Source organism: Macaca fascicularis, chromosome 9 (genome assembly GCF_037993035.2).
Source record: "Macaca fascicularis isolate 582-1 chromosome 9, T2T-MFA8v1.1".
NCBI classification, from domain to species: Eukaryota; Metazoa; Chordata; class Mammalia; order Primates; family Cercopithecidae; genus Macaca; species Macaca fascicularis.
In genome coordinates this window covers 63,754,255-63,776,854 of record NC_088383.1, presented here as the reverse complement: position 1 = coordinate 63,776,854, position 22,600 = coordinate 63,754,255, and the positions used below count along the sequence as shown (strand labels likewise).

The window sequence follows — 22,600 nt, the reverse complement described above, 5'->3', positions numbered from 1 at the left end:
TCTTTCTTTCTTTTTCTTTCTTTCTTTTTCTTTCTTTCTTTCTTTTTCTTTCTTTCTTCTTTCTTTTTCTTTCTTTCTCTCTGTCTCTCTTTGTCTCTTCCTGTCTGTCTGTCTGTCTTTCTTTCTTTCTTTCTTTCTTTCTTTCTTTCTTTCTTTCTCTCTCTTTCTTTCTTTCTTCCTTTCCTTATTTATTTTTTTTCTTTCTTTCTTACCTTTCTTACCTTCTTACCTTTCAATTCAACATGATTGAATATTATAACATAATACTGAGCAAAAAAAAATCTAGACATATAAAGAACATATGGTATGATTCGTTTTGCATAAAGTTCAAAAATAGACACAACTAGCTTTTGGTATTAGATGTCAGTTTAATGGTTACATTGGTAGAGAAGGTGGCTAGTAATTAAGAAGCAGTATATACAGGGGTACTGAACATATTCCATTTCTTGGTCTGAGCGTTGGGTACCTATGGGTGTTCATTTTGTAAAATTTTCTCACAGTGTAAATTTATGAATTATGCATTTTGTTATGTATAACCCTTCAAAGTTTATTGTAAAGGGCAGGAATTTGAATTTTGAAAAAATAAAAGACTGTGATGCTTCACAACCTGGACAGTAATGAAAGGATATTCTTAGATGAAGTAAGAGATGTGGTTCAGCAAGACCATGTGCAAGCCAGATTCCTGGGGAACTAGAAACCATGAGCATGGGTGAAACCAAAGACATTGTTAAGTAAAACAAGCCAGGCAAAGCAAGACAAATACCACATGATATGTGGAATCTAAAAAAAGCTGATCTCATGGAAATAGAGAATAGAATGATGGTTACCAGAGGACAGAGGGTTTAGGGGGAAGATGGGTGGGGGAGATGTTGGTCAAATAATACATATTTGCAGCTGGACAGAAGGAATAAGTTCAAGAGACCTATTGTGCAGCAGGGTGGCTATAGTCAATGATCGTATTTTGTATTGTTGAAAAATGCCCATAGAGTGTATATTCAGTCTTCTCCCCACAAAAATGATAACCATGTGAGGTAATGCATTTGTTAATTAGCTCGATTTAACCATTCCACAATGTATATATACATCAAAACATTGTACACAATCCACACATTATAAATTCATATGTCAATTTAAAAATAAGTAAATATATTTGAAAAAAGTTAAAAAGGCACTATGAGCAAGTAGAGGAAGACAACTGTTAAACATAGAGGACAAAGCAGGCAGTGGAGGGGCAGGGATAACAAAATCTCCAAGAAGAGAGGTGAGCCATGCTATTGTATTTCCATCCATTGTTTACATAGATCCTTAAAATAAATCCTTCAAAAATTAAATTAAAATGAATTAAGTTGAATATTATCAGCACTGATATTTATAAAAGAGATTACATATTTATTATTGCTATGACTATCATTATTATAATTCATGGATCATCAGTATGACTCTATACCTGAAACTAATGAATTTGACTACAATACTGTTTTAATTCTTAATTTTTTTTTTTTTTTTTTTTGAGACGGAGTCTCGCTCTGTAGCCCAGGCTGGAGTGCAGTGGCCGGATCTCAGCTCACTGCAAGCTCCGCCTCCCGGGTTCACACCATTCTCCGGCCTCAGCCTCCCGAGTAGCTGGGACTACAGGCGCTGCCACCTCGCCCGGCTATTTTTTGTATTTCTTAGTAGAGATGGGGTTTCACCGTGTTAGCCAGGATGGTCTCGATCTCCTGACCTCGTGATCCACCCGCCTCGGCCTCCCAAAGTGCTGGGATTACAGGCTTGAGCCACCGCGCCTGGCCATTCTTAATTTTTCTTATGCACTTAAGGACTTGGAAATTGTTTTCAAATAGTTTACATCTTACCTCTCAAATTCAGTTTTCACAATGGGTTCTATGATATATTAAAATAATGGTAATAATATAGTAGAAACCAATTATATTTTATTAGCACTGGAAGTGAGCCAGACACTGTGCTCAGTAAATGCGTAGTACAAAGCATCTCATTTAATCTTCCAATGACCCAGTAAGGCAGGTATTATGATCATCACCACATTTCACATCAAAAACTGCGTCATAGACAGGTTAAATAAAATTGCCGAAAGTCAGGTAAATAGAGCGAGACCCTTGGAACAGATCTGTGCTTTCTGACTGTCAGTCTGCACTGTTCAACATGGTAGCCACAAACATGTGCCAGTCATTAAAAGAAACACTGGAGACAAGTTAAATTTAATAGACTTTAATTGAGCAATTTGTGAAGCGGGTAGCCCTCTGAACCAAATTACATTCAGAGTGACTCTGGCACTGCTGGAAGGTGGAAGAGAATTTGTGGAAACAGGGAATTTATGGGAAAAGGGAAAGTGGCCTACAGAAAACACAAGTGAGGTACAGAAACAGCTGGTTATAGCCCTCGGCATTCATTGAACACAGTTAACTGACTGTGATTAGCTGAAACTCGGTGATTGGTACAGGAGTAGGTTACAGTCTATTTGGGCATGTTGTTAGGTTAAAATTCACTATGTACAGAGAAACCATTAGACCAAACTTAGAATCTGTAAGGAGGCAGTTTTAGGGTAAAATTAACACAGTTGAACACTTGAAACATGGCTAGCCTGAAATGAGCTGTAAGTCTCATATACCGTAAGTCTCATATAAAAAGCCCCACTGGATGTCAAAGACTTAGCACCAAAACAATATAAAAGATTTCATTAATATTTTAAAGCTATTCTGTATTGAAGTGATACTATTTTGTATATGTTGGGTCAAATAACATTTATAATTAAAGTGAATTTCTCTGTTGATTTATTGATTGGGTTGCTTCTACCGTGCCTACTAGGAAGCTTTGGAAGCTTAAATTATACATGTGGCTTGCATTATATTTCTGTTGGATCATGCTGGTCCAGACTGGATGCTCTACTAGACCAGAGGTTTTCAACTTCAGCTGCCTTAGGTAGATTTGAACGTACACAGATCCAGCCTCCTAGTGCTGGAAATTCAGATCTGCTCTGGGCTGGAGTTCAGTTGTTGGTGTATTCAAGAAGCTCCAGAGGTGTTTCTAATGTGTAGCCAACGGAGAGAACTCCTACCTCTAGTCCAGATGCCTGCTCTATGCTGTCTGATACCCACCTGACTCAAGACAGCTCCTGATGGGATAGTTACAGCTTAAGCCTGGGAAGTCAAATAGCCACAGGGCTCTTAGACTGCACGCCTATGCAAAGAGCTGACTGTGCTGATGATGTTTGTAGGTTTTCCAGGATCACTGCTAATACCTGACTGTGGTAAAGGAGTTAGATTCCTTTAGCTTACACCTCATCTGTCTGAGAGAAGTGAAGCCCCATTACACTAATATGGAGAAGGTTGTGTGTTACCTTGGTCCTGAATGTTCTGTGAGGCAAGGTTAAAAGGTCTTTAGTGGGTTAGAATGCCTACTCCATCTAAATAGGTCACAGCTAGAAGATTCCTTTAAACCACTAGGTCAGATTCTCCCTGTTGTCAAGAAAATGAAATTTTATTGTTCCAAGTCACATGTCTTGCTCCTAGAATGTGACTTTGCCAATGAACAGTGAATCCTAAGTGATAAAACGTAGAATTGAGGGTCAGGAGTGGGGGACAGTTATTATAGGTTCAGGAAAAATGGAGTTATCAGATCTTTTAAAAGTGAACTGACACACCACAGACTGGGCTTGCCTTAGTATTGAGAACTCACCAGGAGATATAATTTGATGCACGTTGCTTTTTACTTACAATTTATTTGTGGAAGAAATAGCACTTGGAAAGCCAGTGCATGTTAGACATATTAATGAGAAGACCCAGGGCTTTTCATTTGCTTTTCAAAATATGTCTTATAACATTCACTTATCTATAGTCAGCCAGAGTTGCACTGTTTGTGAAACGAGGGAAGGAGATAAGCGGTTATTACAGGAAACGTTTATATTTGGTGGGGGGGCAGGGGAAGAAAGGAAAATGACAGGCTGAGAATACAGGTGTTTATGAATTTAAACTGTTATTTCCCTTTAGATATCAACTTTAACAGATAATGCACATCTAAAAGCATTTTGCCTAGAAATAAGATAGAGTATCAACATTATTATAAAGTAATTATTTTAGTTTTTCCTTTTTTTTTTGAGATGGAGCCTCCTTCTGTTGCCCAGGCTGGGGTGCAGTGGTGCAATCTCCGCTCAATGCAAGCTCCGCCTCCCAGGTTCACGCCATTCTCCTGCCTCAGCCTCCCGAGTAGCTGGGACTACAGGAGCCCGCCGCCACACCCGGCTACTTTTTTGTATTTTTAGTAGGCAGGGTTTCACTGTGTTAGCCAGGATGGTCTTGATCTCCTGACCTTGTGATCCGCCCGCCTAGGTCTCTCAAAGTGCTGGGATTACAGGCGTGAGCCACCGTGCCCCGCCTTTCAATTTTTTTTAAGTGTACTCTTCCATAGTTGACTGCAAAGAGCAAGAAAATGAATCCCTGGAGTAAATGTAACTTTCAACCCCCTCCCCCACCTCAAGAAATTGCTGCCTTTTTATTGCCCCACCAAGCAGAAGACCACTGGTAAATGTCCTTGGACATCCAGCTCAGAAGCTAATGAGTCTACCAAAGACTTTCTTGTAGTAACCCCCTAGTGCACAGCCAGCATTAGCCACATACAAAAACCCAGAAATAAAGATCATATCCTTGTCCTCGCGGGACTTTTGAGAAATGGATAGGTGCATTTTTGGTACAAGACCATGAAGTTATGAAAAAGGTGTAAAAGAGATGCAGAAGGGAAGCTTGGGAAGAATTTTCAGACTTCATAGTAGTTATTCTGAGTTTTTAGGGATCGGTGGGCAGATTAACTTGCTAGGGCTGCTGTAACAAAGCACTGCAAACTGGTGGCTCACACGATTCTTTTGGTTTCCAGTTCTGATCAAGGTATTAGCAGAGTCAGTTCCTTCTGAGGGCTGTGAAGGGATAACTCTTGCCTCTTTCCTAGCTTCTGGTAATTGGCTGTCACTCTTTGACGTTCCTAAGCTCGTAAAAGCATTGCCCTCATCTCTGACTTCTTCTTTACACGATGTTCTCCCTATGTGTGTATGTGTCTGTCTCTGTGTCCAAATTTCTCCTTTTACTAAGGGCACGGTAATACTGGATTAGAATCCATTTTCATGGCCTCATCTTAACTTGATCCTCTACAAAGACCCTTTCTTAGTCCATATGGGCTGCATAGCAAAGTACCCTACACTGCATAGCTTATAAACAACAGGCATTTATTTGTCAGTTCTGGAGGCTGGGAAGACCAAGGTCAAGATGCCAGTAAATTGGGTGTTTGGTGAAAGCTCAGTCTCTGCTCCATAGATGATGCCTTCTTGTTGTACCCTCACATGGTAGAAGGGGCAGGGAGCTTCCTTGAATTTATTTTATAAGAGTACTAATCCTATTCATGAGTGTGGATCCCTCATGACTTACCCACTTCCGAAAAGCCCCACCTCTTAATATGATTCCACAGGGCATTAGGTACTAACATATGCATTTTGGGGGCACAGCAATATTCAGACCATAGCAGACTTTATATTCAAATAAGGTCATACACATATAACTACTGGGGTCATTGCTTCAACATCTTTTGGAAGACAAAATCCAATCCGTAACAGTGGGAGTTTCAAGTAGAAAAAGGGAAGGTGCTTCTAGCCTGAATAACACAGTGTAAAAGACATGGAGCATTTTAGTACTTCCTGGTCATCTCAGCTTCTCTGCACATGGATGGTGGGACTGGAAGCACCCCCATCCCCAAGCAGCTTTCTCACGTTTGCTTGTAGCAAGGCTCAGGGAGCTGGTTCTGTCTTCCTGATATTCGTATTATATGCCCCACCCTGCCAGGGGGCCACCCTCTGTCCCTGCCCCACCCTGCCAGTGTATGTTTGATCTCATTGGTCTCATGGTAAGGATTCCTTTTGTTTGCCTTCAGGCTCTCTTTTAACTAAATGAAATACTTATTTAAGGCATTTATAAGGCCATTGAACTCTTTGTTCATTTTTATCTGCAAGTTAAAAAAGGCATATCCTGATTTCCAAACATTCTAAATATTCTTCTCCTTTTCATTCTCTTTCCTGATCAAGGTTCATTTGCAATTGCTTATAAGCTCCTAATATTTTAATCTATCCCAAGCATTTGTTGATTTTTAAAAATAAAATTCAGGAGACCTGCTTTATCTAACAATAATTAATACTGGATTAAATCCACTTAAACTTAATCCAGTTAAAATGAGGACATAAAAGTCAGAGTGCAACCATTCAGGGAGAGACTGACCTACACAGATGATGAGGTTGGTTTGATGGATAGAAATAAATACTAGAATTAGGCAGGGAGGAATGCTGGTGTGAAGACCCACTTCATAAATAGTGGGTTCGTTAATGAATATTGTTGTATTATGATGACTTTTTCTTCTCTAGGTAGACTCTTAACTTCAGGGCCTCAGATGATGAACAATTGGATAGAAAGGAGCCTCTGAGGTACCATTTGGTTGACTTTTAGAATGACTATAAGAGTAATCATGCTTCATTTTGATACCTAGTGGCAACACATAGGATCTGATTTGCATATCTTGAGTATGTGGTTTTCCAGGTAAAATTTTTGCTCATATATATGACATGCAGGTTTATGTCTGTGTGTTTGTGTGTGCTTAAACCTCACACTACTTGAAGATCAGCATATTTATGGACATCATAGTTGAGCTCTGTGTCTTTTAGGAAACCCTAAAAATGGTGGTACAAAGGAAATGTTCTCAAGAAGAACTAGAATCCTAGGTCCTTATACCTGGAGGGGATATGGAGGTGCCATTTAGAACATTTCCTGTTCCCTCACACATGTAGGGGATCATGCTCTATTGTGGTCACCCACGCTCTGTCTTCTACAGAGATCTCTCAGGGGAAATAGTGTGACAGGGACTATGGCTGTGATTTTCTTTCACTAGCATTCTTTTTTCTACGTAGTACAGCTTAATAAGTTTCTATGGAGAGACTTTGAGAATTTTATACTGTTGCAGTTTCCAAGAGAATTTCCATACGGCTGTGTTACACATCTGGGTCTGAACTGTGGCTGCCCAGTTAAGCAGACATCATGTTAACCAATAAGTATTCCAAGGATTCTGTGTCTCCAAGGACAAAGAGCACAATTTATTTTCTTAAAGGGAGAAGTGACGGAGAGTATGAAACTGGAGAAGGTAACATTGTGGTGAAATTTCAGAATCCAGCATTAGAACAGTGGAGAGAATCTTTTTGGCAGGCAGCCTGACCTGAGTCTTGCCCTTGCCCTAGACTCACCTCACTCCGGGAGCAGCATGCATGGTTGTTGCCTGCGTCTGTTTCACCACCAGCTGTAACTGCTCTTATCCTCTCTTATCCATTGTCTTTACCAAGAAAATGGGGGAAATACTACACACTTCCTATTTGTTTATCTGTGAGGGGGAGTATGAAAGACAGAGCCCATTCCCCAAAAAGGTCTGCTTGTATTACATCCTTCAAAATTTCTGGGCAGGACATTGAAAACCACAAGTTGAAAAATACAGTTACCAAGAGTGCAAGTACAAGTTAAAAAAATGAGTTTAAAAAAAAGACATAAAAATAAATTCTCTAAATGCCAGTTTCTGGACACAGACTTCTCCAGAGTTAGCAAGTCACTGACTGCCTGTGGCTAAGGCTAGTTCTGCATACGGGAGTAGAGTATTTTAAAGGTTCTTTTTGACCTAAATGCTGCTTCAGGAGAAAAAGGAAAAAGAAAAGAAACTGGCATTTTGTGCATCAATTATATGCCATGTATTATTCTAGGCACTTTGTTCGTGCTTATCTATTTAATCCCTAAATACGCAGCTATGCAATATTTTTCTATTTTATTGGTAAGGACAATGAGTAAGAGAAGAAGAACAGTTGCAGCTGATGGTAAAAGGTAGTCATGCACAACCACTGACCACACTGCTCCCTGAGTGGAGTGGGCTCAGGGGAAGGGGAGGTATCAGCCAGGCCACCCTAGTAGCATGGCTCAATCCAAGTTCAAAGGCCTCAGAACCAGGGAAGCCAATGATGTGATTCTGTCTGAGACCAAAGGCTTGAGAACCTAGGGTCACTGATTTAAGTTATAGGGTCCAAAGGCCAGGGAACCTGGAGTTTTTTGTCCAAGGACAGGAAAGGAGGAGTATAGCTTAGTTTCAACAAAGAGAAAAACATATTTGCATTTTCTCTCAGTTTATTCTCTTCAGGATCCCAGAAGATGGGATGGTGCCTGCCCATAATAAAGTCAGATTTTCCCCATGTAGTCCACTTATATGCACATGCTAAATGTCCTTTGAAAACACCCACACAGACATACCCCAAAATAATGCTTTATTCGGTCTCTAGGTATTCCATATTCCAGTCAAGTTGACACCTAAAATTAGCCATCACACAGAAGGAATAAATTTTAAAATATAGAAGGATGAAAAACTATAATTTATTTGAATTACTTACAATGTGCTATATGCTTAAGAAAAGTTATTTGATATCATTCTCATTATAAACATAAGTGATATCATTGCCTTTACTTAGCTGAGAAAATTGAAGTTTATAAAGGTAAAGTAATATACTTGCAGTCACTCATTTTAAAAGTGACCAAAATTAAAGTCAAATCCAAAATTACCAGACTCTCAGCCCCTTGATTTATGCTGGTTCTTGCATAATACCCTATGAATCAAATGCACTGATAATATACCATCATTGTAGCTACACCTGGGTCTATAAATTCACTTGTAGTCTTTGAGTTTTAATTTCACTCTTGATTTAAACTCAGAATTGCTTTTTTATTTTTGCATGTCCCCAGGCTACATTCGACTAGCTTCAAGTAAAAAACAAAACAAAACAAAAAACATACTGCATATATGTTATGTGGAAATCATTCATTTTTGTAGGTACAGTCTTATATTTTTGTTTGTTTCATTGGATATTAGTCTCCATAATTTTCATAATTCATTTTATTTACAGAAGCAGGGTAGATAGATTATTATATGCAAGTCATGCTTATTCTATTTCAGTCATGAACTGACAATTAAGTAAAATGGAATTCTTTAGAGTTGGCACAACTATTTATTTGCTTCCAAGTTCAATTGGAAAATTTAATGAAGTTGCAAATGTGGGGGTGGAAAGGATGACATTTTTTAAGATGACGATATGCCTAAACAGGTCTTAACAATACATTTTTTATCCCTTTCATTTGAATCTTTCCACCTTTAAAATGTCAGCCCAAGCCTGCAGGGGCACATGATTTCCCCTCTCCACTTACCAAGAAATGTAGATAATGTGACTTTTTTAGGTTTACTTTCTGTTTTCTATTATGCCAGCCCAAATAAATGCATTAAAAACAAAAATAAACCCTAAGAAGAGATAAAATGTTTGAAAACATTGGTTCCCAACATAATTCCACAGGAAAAAGTACTAGAAAACATGCAATCATATCTTAAGAGAGGATATAGTGCATGGTCTCAGAAAATAGAAGAAATAAAGGAAAATAGGTCCTATAATGTGGGCTCTGTACATGTAGGTTTTGATACAGATTTGTTTCATCAGGGTTCCATTTGCTTATTAATGATAAAGTACTGCAAGTACCTTTACTGATAAGAGAAACAACACAAGTCCCCATGGACTAATTTCAGCTGGCCCTGGAAGCTTCTGCAGCATTTCGGGAGCACCCCAGAAAGTCACAGTATGAAGAATTTTGTGTACCTGAACCACCCCTCAGCTTGCTTTTCTGTCTTTGAATTGCCATCAGCACCAAGTGAAGCTAGTCTAGAATATAAAACCAGGCATCATACCAGTGTCAGCATAGAGTATGTTGGTTGGAACAGCACACAAATCCAACACAGAGATAAACAATCAGAATACTTACATATCAGTTGATCATGCTGCTCATGCTCTGAGGCCAGGGGACAAGTGCTTTCACCATTTTCCTTATGGCACTCTGTGCTGTGAAAAGGACTTTATGAGTGCAGAATCACAGTGAAGAGGCCAAGGTTGGATGAAAAAGCCCCTGTTTTAGCCTATAACAGAATACCACAAAATGGGTAATTTATTTTTAAAAAGAAATTTATTTGGTTCATGTTTCTAGAGGCTGGGAAGCGCAAAAGCATAGCACCAGCATCTGATGAGGGCAGTTCTATGGCAGAAGGGGGAAGGCAAGTGAGCTCAGGAGACAGAGAGAGGAAATTGAGCTGAATTCATCCTCTTATCAGGAGCCCACTCTTGTGATAACTAACCCACTCCTGTGATAACTAGTCTACTCTCATGATAACAGCATTAATCCCTTCCTGAGTGGAGTCTTCATTGCCTAATGACCTCAAAAAGGCCCCACTTCTTGGTACTGTTACAATGACTATTAAATTTCCAACACAGAAACTTTGAGGAACATATTCAAACCATAGCAGCTCCAAATGGAGAAGCTGGGTGTAGAGTTTAGCAGCGGGTGGGGTCAGGAGCAGATGGTCAACTCAGGAAAGGAGGATGTGTTTAAGCCTAGGAGGACTTGATATGAACACAGACAGATTCTAAGCCTTAAGAACACTCTGGGGTGAGAATTGATGTAACATGAACAATTCTGTAAAGACAGAAATATGCATTTGTTAATTCAAGTAACAAGTCTGAGGTGTCAGTGATGTGAGAAGTGCTGCACTAGGTGCTGAGGAGACAGTGATGAGCCAAATGAATAAATTAATGAAGAATATGGTCCCCTGAACCAGTGGAGCTTACAGTGCAAGGCTTTTTGATAGTGCAAGCCTTTTTGAACTAGTGACATTTAATTTGAGATAAAAAAAAAAAAGAGTGGGCATTTAAAAGACAAGCAGAAGGCCTGGAGCATTGGCTCACACCTGTAATCCCAGCACTTTGGGAGGCCAAGGCAGGCAGATCACAAGGTCAGGAGATCGAGACCAGCCTGGCCAAGATGGTGAGACCCCGTCTCTACTAAAAATACAAAAATTAGCTGGGCATGGTGGTGCGCACCTGTAGGTACTCGGGAGGCTGAGGCAGGAAAATCACTTGAACCCAAGGCAGGGATGTTGCAGTGAGCAGAGACCATACCACTGCACTCCAGCCTGGTGACAGAGCAGGACTCTGTCTCAAAAACAAACAAACAAACAAAAAAAGCCAACGGAAGAATAAAGCAAACGGCATGTTTCAAGACTCTAAGGACTAAAATGGTAGACATAACAGAAAAAAAGGAGAGTGGTTGATATGGGTGAGCAGTGTCTATCAGGCAGGTCTTTCAGACCACACTAAGAGTTTTAGGTATTATAAGTCAAATAGGAACCCAATAGCACACTAAAAATAGAAGACACACACATATTCATTCATATACATGTGTATATATGATTTAATTTGTATATTAAAAGGTTTATATAGCCTGCTACATGGAGAATGGTTTATGGGAGTATAATCATAAAAGAAGACTAAAAGATAAAAAGCTATGTATTATTTCATATTCTGCATATTCTACATATTCTTTGTATATTCTTTTGTACCCTAGGATTAATATTTTTGCAGCTGTAGTTGACATAAGATAAACCACCTGTTTATAATGTATCACTAGATACATTTTTGACATAAGTATTCACCAGTGAAACAACCACTGTAATTGAGACAAGTAATATGTCTATAACACCCAAAAATTTCCCCACATTAATTTGTAATCTCCCCTATCATTCCCTACTCCTGACCCCAGGTATCTACATACATGTTTTATGTTATTATAGTTTCCATTGTCTAAAATTTTGAATAAGTGGAATTATACAACATGTACCCTGTTTGTTGTCTGATTTATTGCACTCAGCATATTTATTCTGATATTCTCTCATATTGTAGTTTATATCAATAGTTCATTTCTTTTTACTGCTGAGTACTATTTCATTATATAGAAACATAACAATTTGATTATCCATTTACCTGTTGATGGATCCTTGGGTTATTTCCAGTTTGGGGGCTATTAAAAATAAAGTTTCTATGAACATTTGGGTACCTAATGAAATTGAACTCCCAATAGTTGTGGGTAATGGAATGGCTAGATAATAAGGTAGGTATATTTTTAACTTTCTGTGAAGCTATCATTGGAAATGGCCATATAATTTTACCTTTCCATCAGAAGTACATGAGAGTTCTAGTTGCTCACATCCTTTTCACATTTGGTATGGTGAATCTTCAATTTCACCTATTCTAGTGGGGGTGCCATATATCTCATTATAATTTAAATTGCAATTTCATAATAATGAACAATGTTGGGTATCTTTTTAGGTACTTATTTGTCATCCAGATATCTTTGGGGAAGTGTCTGTTCAACCTCGTTTTGCTCATATTTAAATTGGTTTGCTTATCTTATTATTGAGAAGTCATTCTTACAAATTAAAGATACAAGTCCATTATTGAATATATATTTTGCAATTTTTCAGACTATATCTTGCCTTTTGATTTTCATAATGGTGTCTGTGAAGAGCAAATGTTAATGTTGATTGATAAAGTCCATTTTGATTTTGAAATATTTTTTAGTTTGTAGCTTTCATATTTTAGTTAAGAAATCTTTGCCAAATCCATGGCACTAAGATTTTTTTGTATGTTTTCTTCTAATTTTGTAGTTTAAAATTTACATTTACATCTATCATCCTTTTTGAGTGTATATATGTATAGAGTATGATATTGGGATCCAGGTTCATTTTTGTGGATATGGCTATGTATACTATTGATGCAATGTCATTTTTTGAAAATGTTCTTTCACCAATGAATTATGTTGGCATCTTTGTCAAAACCAATTGGCCACATGAGTGTCGAATATTATATTTCCGAACTGTTTTATCTGTTGCAATTATTTGTTTGTCTGTAATTAGGCCAATACCATACTGCTTTGATTACTATAAATTTTATAAGAAATCTTAGAATAAAGTCATGTGATTCCACAACTTTGTTCTCTTGGCTACAGGAACATTGTTCTGGCTACTGTAGCTCTTTTGTATTTCCATAAAACATTTAGAATTGGCTTGTCAATTTCTATGACAAGAACAACAAAAACAAAAATGCTTCCTGAGATCTTAATAGCATTGCAATCAATCTGTCTATCATCTTGGGGAGAATTGACATCTTAATAATATCAAGCCTTCTAATCCATAAACATGTTATATCTATTTATTTAGATCTTCTTTTAAGCTTTTCAATGTACAAGACTTGTGTGCCTTTTGTTAAATTGAGCTCTATGTATTTTATATGCTTTGATGCTATTGTAAATGACATTTTTGTTTCAAATTATCTTTGTTGTCATAAAATGATGTGCATTTATTTTTGTATCTCTCTCCTATAACCTTGTATCCTGAAATTTTCCTAAGCTTACTTGATAGTTATACTGGCTCTTTTGTAGATTCCATCAGTTCTTCTGTATAAATTGTCATGTTGTTTGCAAACAAAGACAACTTTTCTTCTACTTCCCCCAGCCGAATGATTTTTATTCCTATTTTTTCTTGTTACATTAACTAAACCTCTGGCACAGTGTTGACCGGAAGGTATGAGAGTGGATATTCTTGCTTTATTCCTGATCTTAGGGAAAAAACATTCAGTCTTTCACAGTTAGATATAGGTTTTTTTTATAGCTACTCTTTATTAGGTTGAGGAAGTGCCTTCTATTTCTAGGTTTTGAGAATTTTAATCAAGAATGAATATTAAGTTTTGCTACGTTTTTGCCTCTAATCTAGTTGTTAGATTATCTGCTTAGATGTAAAAATGGTGAATCATATTGATTAATTTTAAAATATTAAACCAACCTTGCATTTTTGTGTATAAACCTTACTTATGATGCACTATACTTTTTATATATGGTTATATTTTATTTCCTAAAATTTATTAAGACTTTTTGCATCTGTGGCAATAAGGGCAATTTATCTGTAATTTTTTGTTAGGTCTTTGTCTTTTTTGGAATCATGATAATACTGGCATCATAAAATGAATTTGAATCTATTGTTTTTCTGTAATTTTCAGTGATGAGAAGCCTCTGATAGGAAAAAATGAACACCAAAGGAATTATTATTTTCTTTAAAAAATAGTGCTTGCTATAATTGAATAATGTTCTAATTTTAGTATGCATGAGAAATACCTGAAAATTTTACTTAAATAGAGATCCTGGCTGGGTATGCTGGCTCACGCCTCTAATCCCAGCACTTTGGGAGGCCAAGGCAGGCAGATCAACTGAGGTCAGGACTTCGAGACCAGTCTGGCCAACATAGTGAAACCCCATCTCTACTAAAAATACAAAAATTAGCTGAGCATGGTGGCACATGCCTATAGTCCTAGCTACCTGGGAGGCTGAAGCAGGAGGATCACTTGAACCCAGGAGGAAGAGGTTGCAGTAAGCTGGGATCACGCCACTGCACTCCAGCCTGGATGACAGAGCAAGACTCTACATAAAAAAACAAACAAACAAACAAACAAACAAAAAATCCTGATTTAGAAAGAAGGAAACCATAATTGGTATTAACAAAGAAAAACATATCTCCCCAGGTGATTTTTATGTAGATGATTCATGTTCTGAGAACTCTTAGTCTGCTCAAAAGTTCTCAAAGTATGTTTCTCTGACCAGTAGCATCAGAATCACCTGGGAACTTTTAAAAAATGCCAATATTCTGTACTCACTCCAGATCTACTAAATTAGTAACTCTGGGGAAAGAAGTAGGTGCAATCTGTTTTTTAATAGGCTCCAAGGTGACTCCAATGCATTACAATTTGAGAACTATTGTTCTATGTTAATGACACAGAGAGAGAATGTATATGGATGCAATTAATTTTGTATATTTTTAGAATATATGTGTGTTAAAAAGTGGGAAATGTCCTCTAAATTGGCTTTTTCTTTCTTATGACCTGTGTAGAAGGTCTGAGAGTGAGAGAGGGAAAGGTGTGCCAGGTGTGTGAGTAGTGTCGAGATGATATGGATGATCATTAGGAAAACAGGAAGGCAGGCTGATGAGATTGTTAGTGACTATTAGATGACTACTTAAGCTCTGTGATGCTGTTCTTTATTGGTGTCCATTTGCCCAGTGGTACAGTTTTCTTCCCCAATTCTGAGCTGCCCATAGTAGAGGTATGGAGAAGGCAGTTTCTTGGATTTATGTATATTTATTTTGCCAAATCGGTGAAAGGAAGATGAAAGGGATAAAGTAAATAAGAGTATTTGCAAGAGAGTAAATGACTGTAGTCATGGACCATGGTCATTGTCCTGTGTCAACAGAAAGATGAAGACAAGAGGAGGATAATTAACAGAGAAAGTACTGGGATCTATGGATACAAAGTCTTGATGAGATGGAAGAATTGTTTAGGTAGATACAGGTTAGGAAAGGACCTAGGAGTATAAATGGTAGTGGCTACAGAGTGAAATGTTTGTTTCTGAATTATTGTCTTTTTTGTGATAAGCTACAAGGTATGACCTTGGTAATAGAGACTGAATTCTGTGCCAAATCATGGTATTGAGAAGGACAGAGACTGGGTGAATAAAATACTTACATGCCTATTGATTTTTTCTTCATGAGTGCTGTCAATCATAGTGATAGTAGGATGAATGGGAGGCTGACAGTCAAGGACTAAATCAGAATCAGAAAACACAGGGGCATCCGCACCACGGAAGGTAAATTGGAAGGCATCAGTGGCACAGGAAAGCTCAGAAGCACCTGAGTTTGTTTCTCTAGCGGATTAATTTGGACCCTACCACAATTTCACAAACTTAGGTAACCAGTAAATCCTAGTCATAGAATATCTGTGGATAATAAATTTGTAATCGCAGTATATGAGTATGAGTTCTGATGTAGCCATACAGATAAAAAAAATAGCACCCAGTTATCCTATAGAACTTTGCAAATAAATTGAATCATAATAATTTCCTCGTTTTATTCCCTGTTTATGACAGAAACAAAAAAGTTGGCTTTGACAGATTCCTACCAGCTCAGAAGTACATGGATGAAGATTGTTGCTGATGTGCCCTGCTGGCATCCATTCTAATTTTGTTTTTCAAATTCACAGAGAGTGAAGAAGTTTATCAAAGGCAGGTGCTGTCAATTTCATGTATCATCTTTGGAATTGTCATCGTGGGCATGTTCTGTGCAGCATTCTACTTCAAAAGCAAGTAAGACCATTTCTCTCAAGTATTTAAAGTTTACTTTTCGAGAAAGCAGTTTCTGTTACTTTAAGTTCTCGGTCTGTGCGCCACACAGAGGGAACCTGTGGAAATGGGTCTAGCAACAATCTGCAAGTGCCTTAGGACCTTTTTGTAAATTGCGGTGAGTGTGTACAGGCATGTGCCTGCATGTATGTGATGTGTGTGTGCACACATGTGTGCGCGGTTTATCTTTGATGCACATACTGATCATTCCTCTCAGTGATCACGAACATTCTATGTTCTTTGCACTGATTAACCACTTGCCGGTATTAAAGGCTTGGTGTCTGCCTGTCACTAAGGGCTAACTCTTCTGAAGAGAGGGGTCACTGCTATGAACCTACACATTATCAACCATTATCTATCTATTTATGAAAAAACAATTCAATTTTTCAATTTTTCATACAGATTTTAGGCAAATATGGAACATAAATACTAAAAAATATACTTCAGTTTACCAATTGATATGCATATGTTGAATATGCCCTAAAGTTATCTTGCTGAGAAATTAGACCTTCTTCAGATGAAGGTGTTTATGTTTACTAGAAATAGATATAGGCCAGGTGTGGTGGCTCAGCCTGTAATCCCAGCACCTTGAGAGGCCGAGGCAGGTGCATCACCTGAGGTCAGGAGTTCGAGACCAGCCTGACCAATATGGTGAAACCGCATCTCTACGAAAAATACAAAAATTAGTCGGCCGTGGTGGTGTGCGACTGTACTCCCAGCTTCTCGGGAGGCTGAGTCGGGAGAATTGCCGGAACCTAGGCGGTGGAATTTGCAGTGAGCCCAGATCACGCCGCTGCACTCCAGCCTGGGGGACAGAGGGAGACTCCATCTCAAAAGAAAAAAAAAAGAAAGTAGATATAAACATATCTCTGTGTGCGTGTGTGTGTGTGTGTGTATGTGTGTGTGCGTGTGTGTATTTTTCCAAATGAACTCTGGTAGAGGTAGTTTATTTATTAAAAGGATATAATCTGCACTTAAAATAAGAAATGCGGATAAAAACATTAGCCCCATGGTTTCTTGAGCCTTAAGAATTTGGCAGATTTTATTTCTATAGCTTGTCTGAAATTCAAGCCAATGTGTAATTGTTTTTCTGAGTGGACCTGTAAGTTTTTACCCATTCGCTCTTCTAATACGGGATTAATTTCCAGGTACAGTTTGTGATACCTGTCTGCATGTTTTCTGTGTTGATTCTCAAAGAGAACTGATTATGATTTTTTAACATAACATAAACTCAAGCATCAATTCAGAATTAGGAACCATTATTTTTCTCATAAACTATTTCAGAATGTTTTTAGATATTTAGAACTGTTGCCAAAATAGTACAAGAGTTTCCATATACTTAAACCAGAGTTCCTCTATTATTAATGGCTTACATTTGCATGGTACCTTTGTCAGAATTAATGGAACAATATTGATATTGTATTACTAACTAAAGTCTGTATTTTCAGATTTCCTTAGTATTTACCTAAGGTCCTTTTGTTAATGCCAGGGCCCCATCCTTACCATATGATATTAGCTGTTAATTCTCCTAGGCAACTCTTGGATGTGACAGTTGTAACTATCAATTTCTGAGCACTTACTCTTTGCCAGGCACACTGGGCTTTTAATGTATTAACTTCCAAACACCACAGCAGTCAGAGTTGTGCATTATTACTGCATTTTTCAAATAATGCCAGAATCTATTTTAAAATATTTATTTTTCAAAGTCATAAAGAAGAAAATTACAGATAGGTTCTTTAATCTTAGCAGTTCTAGGTTAAATCACATGCTCTAAACCTCTATACCATATTGTTTCACATAGTCCTTTTGCTAGATGGTGGAGCTGCGCAGAGTGGGTTAGGACTTACCCTCTTTTGTACAGCCCATAGCACTTTATGTTCTGTAAGGTTGCCATCTGGCATAACGGTCAGGGTTGTACACTAGTGAGTCATACTTGGATTCAAATCTTCAAGCTGTCATTGTTATATTTGATTAGGCAAATTATATTGTGTCTCTTAGCGTTGGTTGCCTTTGTGGTAAAATATGAACAAATATAATATCTACCTTTTAGAATTTTGTTAAGGATTAAATGCAACCATGGTCGGGTGCAATGGCTCATGCCTGTAATCCCAGCACTTTGGGAGGATGAGGCGGGAGGATCACTTGAGGTCGGGAGTTCGAGACCAGCCTGGCCAACATGGTGAAATTCCATGTCTGCTAAAATACAAAAATTAGCCAGGCATGGTGGCAGACACCTGTAATCCCAGCTACTCAGGAGACTGAGGCACGAGAATGACTTGAACCTGGGAGGTAGAGGTTTCAGTGAGCCACAATTGCACCACTGCACTCCAACCTGGGCAACAGAGTAGATTCAGTATCCAAAAAAAAAATACAATCACAATGTAAAGGGCATAACAAAGTGTTTAAAAGAGTAACTATCCAATAGAGCCTTGCTGTTGTTAACACCCATGGTTTTCCACACCAGGACTTGGTGGCTGGGTAGCTATAAAGTTAGCAGCCTCCCCTGGAGCACGAGAGTGGTAACCACACTCAGCAGGGTGGTAATTAGAAGGGTCTCCCTGCTAGAACTTTGTACAAAAAAGAAATTCCATACTTAACAATAACCAAATTATAATGAAGAAGCAGTTAATCACTTATTTTTACAGTATAATGTGTAGTTGTACCACATTTAAATGAAAGACAGGCCATGGTAATTATGAGAGCAAACAGCTGGATTACCAGGGGACTTCCATCTTTGGGGCTGTCAGTGTCTCACTCTGGGCTGCAAGTGGGCTTGGAGATCAACATCTCCTCCTGGGGCTCAGTGAGGGGTCAAAGTGTTTAATGAAAACAGTGTTCAACATCAGATTCATTAGGGTAGGCTCAGAGGACTGCACCGAAGCTGGAGAACCAAGTGGGGCATTGTTGTCTTTCTGTCTACCAGCCTGGGACACAGTTTTATTTAAAAAATGAATCAATTAATAACTAAAGGTAAAAATAATAAAGTGATATAAATGGAAGTATTTTCCAGCTGGAATTGGATGAGCTATATGTTCTTCATTAGAGACCTAGGGTGCATTTCTTCTTCTAGTACCATTTTCAGGCTTGGTCTCCCTTTAATTTTCTTTGCTTGAGAGAAATGCCACAACCTTACCAAGCACCTAATTTATATTGCTAAAAGCAATATCAATTTTCATAAAACCCTGGCACAAGTGTGTGTGTGTGTGTGTGTGTGTGTGAATTCGTGGATTTCTAATTCCTTTCCCAAAACCTTGGGGAGAACAGAATATCCAGATTCTACCTTGACCTTCCCTTACTTTAACTTATAAAGGAAAGTAGTTTATATGTATATACTTTTTTTACTTTAGCTTAGAAGCCCCAAGTCTTCCAGGATTCTAAGGCCTCTCTATCGTTGATATTCAAATAAATTCACCTGAACCTCCATTTGATATACTGGGATGTACAGTTTCTGCCCAGAGGGAGTTGAGACTTACCCCAAAGCTCTCTTGATCATTTATCTTCTACTTCAGATAATCACTTAGATGTTTCATTTATGATTCTTTTTCCATTCCCTTGTCACCTTTGGCATGGCATGACTTCATCAGAAGGAATATCACAGCAAATTGTATATCTGAGGAAAGATGGAAGGTAGGTGACATGATGAGGAATAAATAAGAAACATATTGAATTTAGAGGATTTTTTGATGGAGTTAACTGAACCCCTAGTAACTCTAAAAAACAGTGAAAGAAATTCTCTTCAGTCCCAATAAGCTCATATATTCCTATACATAGTTAATGGAACTATTAATTGAGCCTTTCAGGTCTGGCCAATGTGGCTCACGTAACGACTATAAATTGTTCAAGGTTTTCTCTTTACTTTCAACTTACATAGTTAAGAATGATGGGGATGAGTATTAGAGTTCTTAGTAGAGCTTGGAAATACAAAACATGATTCAACCCTAAAACTACAATGAAATAGGAGTGGAGATGTTTCAGGAGGCAGAATCTGAGAGAGGTAATAACACAAATAGGAAAAAAGAGGAGGATAAAGAAGAAATTGGTGTTATCAGTAAAATGTAGACATGGTTACAACCTGCCCCTGACTATAGGTCATCAACCCCCTGAAATAAGAGATTTTAGATCCCAAGAAAAGCCTCTTAACAGCAGACACTCTGATGCAGTTCTACGATCTTCTTCAGATATGGAGGATTTAGTTCCCAGGTTTGCCAGCAAACACCCATGAAGAGTCACCTTTTTCAATCTCATGTTCCATTCTGGGATTGTTTATCTCCAATGATGCATCAATATGAGGCTCTGAAGACCTAGATCTTTTCCCCAATTTCAGGGGCAAGACCATGCCAGCTTCAGAGCTCCCTGTGGGGTTTGCTGAGGTTTTCTCTGAGACTACATCACATTCCAACTTCTTCCCAGCCCAATTCTGCTTCCATTTCTTCCCTTTGCTTCCACAGGTGTTGATACCCAGAGCTCTCCCTAACAAAAGTCCTCTATGCTGTCTTTATCCCGGGGTCTGCCTTCCCAGGAGCCCAATCTGCAACAAGACAAATAATGCCTAACAATGGATTCACGGTGTCTACTATTCTGCAACTTACATCTTATTTCTTTTTAATGCATTGCACCAAAGAAACTTGAAACTCAATGGACTGTAAAGTTTCCACACTGACACTCTTGGGCTGGTAGTATTCCCGTGTACAATGCATGCATCTTGTCTTCCCCAGAGCAATGGCTCTCATGAGAGAGCTAATGGTATTGCAATCAGCTGCTGATTGTTTACTCTGTTCCCATTTGCTGGGGGAAGGAGGAAGGAGCAAAAAAGCATGTGCTTGTGAGACAGGAGGGATGGTAGATAGGCAGAGGCAGGCTCAGAATGGAAGGACCACTTATCTTGGAATATTACTGAGTCAGGACTTGAGTGAAAAAAGACTAAAGGTAGGCAAATTATAAAAGGATTTAGGAAACGCAGTCTGATGTTGGATATTGTATAAAGAAAATTCCTTTACAAGTTTATACTTCCAGGGCTCTGAATTAGATTATTGAAAAAGTCATTAAGTGTTTCTGATTTTATCCCATTAGAGTAGTGGAATCCTTGCTCTGCGATGTGCACTCTTACTTTTTCAGGATGATTTACCCAACTAGAACCTCCTGATTTCCCCTTTTTGTGTTTGTGAATGAATCCCTGATAAAATCTTGTGGCTGTAACATGCTCCTTAAAATGCCAATATGATAGATTTATTTTTAACAATAAGCCATAGATTAGCTGTTAGGAAGCAAATAGATTATTACAACAGGATTAAAGCAACTAAGAGTGCTAGAGATAAAAGTCTCCCAAATAATTGGAAAGATAAAAAGAAATATCTTAAAAAACAGAGCTACATCACATTGATATTATAAATTCAAAATGGGTAATGAAGCTTAAAGCCTCCAAAGCTTGTAGCAAGTGCTGGTGAATTGCTTGGGAAGACACAACTAGTGTAATCTTTTATCTTTGGGTCAGTGTTCTGATTCTTCTGCAGCTTCTGCCCACAAGACTGAGCTTGCTTGATGCTATTGGGAAAGAGATGAACACTTTGTTTGTGCCCCTACATGCAGCCACCACAGTGTCCGTGGAAGATAGCTTTTATGAACTTAATTTAAAGAGGACGAAACGGAGGCTCAACAAGTTTAGGAAATTATTAGCGTAGCAAAACTAGTGGGTGGCAGAGTGGGATTCAAATCCCAGTCCCTATGATACAAGAAACCATGCTGTATAGTGTGCTACCTGACTGGAGAAGTTCATTGCCAAGACTGGCCATATACTCCACTGATGGCTGTATCTTTGTCAGAGACCTTGGAGGACAGGCAGAATTCAACGGCATGATTCTATTGGGAAAGTTGTCAGAATCAAAATGGAGTCATTTGTGTTAATAACCCTGAAAAATAGAGCCGGAGAAGGCCATGAAGGGAGCGGTCCAATGGGCAAATGCCTGATTACAAGAACTATCACAAAAGACTCTGCAAAAACCACAGCTTTGCATGAAGGCATTTGCAGCCTTAGACACACATGAAAATACTTCTGCAAGGACATCTGCCCAGCAACTGCCTGTCCACCCTTGGACTGGCACCATCCTTTCTATTGATCCTTGTAGCCAGAGATAATTATCTCAAATCACTTGTGTACCTCATGTTTCCTGTCTTCCTAGTAATAAAAGCTAGTTTCCTATATCGTGTGTATTCCCATTGCAACACTTATTTCCACATAAATGTTTTCTTTTACAGAGTCTCCATGTTTGTTTTTTAGGTCAACACTGCAAAGAGGTACACGTGTGTGTGTGTGTGTGTGTGTGTGTGTGTGTGTGTGGTGTGTTTAATGGGTACCAAGTCTATGCTGATAGATGATTTCTGTGAAGCTTCTGGGACAGAACTGCTGCTAAGGCAGTGGTTTGTCCCATCCTTCTGGTATAGGCACT

At 38.4% G+C, this 22,600-nt stretch overlaps 1 protein-coding gene across 18 annotated transcripts in view; it reads left to right on the top strand.

Annotated features, from left to right (window-relative positions):
* NRG3 (neuregulin 3) overlaps nt 1-22,600 on the top strand; it is a 1,122,850-nt gene that overhangs the window by 1,069,386 nt on the left and 30,864 nt on the right. For all 18 annotated transcript variants that reach the window (XM_045361990.3, XM_045361994.3, XM_074001660.1 and 15 more), the window contains one exon: nt 16,019-16,121. In XM_045361990.3, the coding sequence (XP_045217925.2) occupies nt 16,019-16,121 (103 nt within the window). The remainder of the gene's footprint in view (nt 1-16,018; nt 16,122-22,600) is intronic.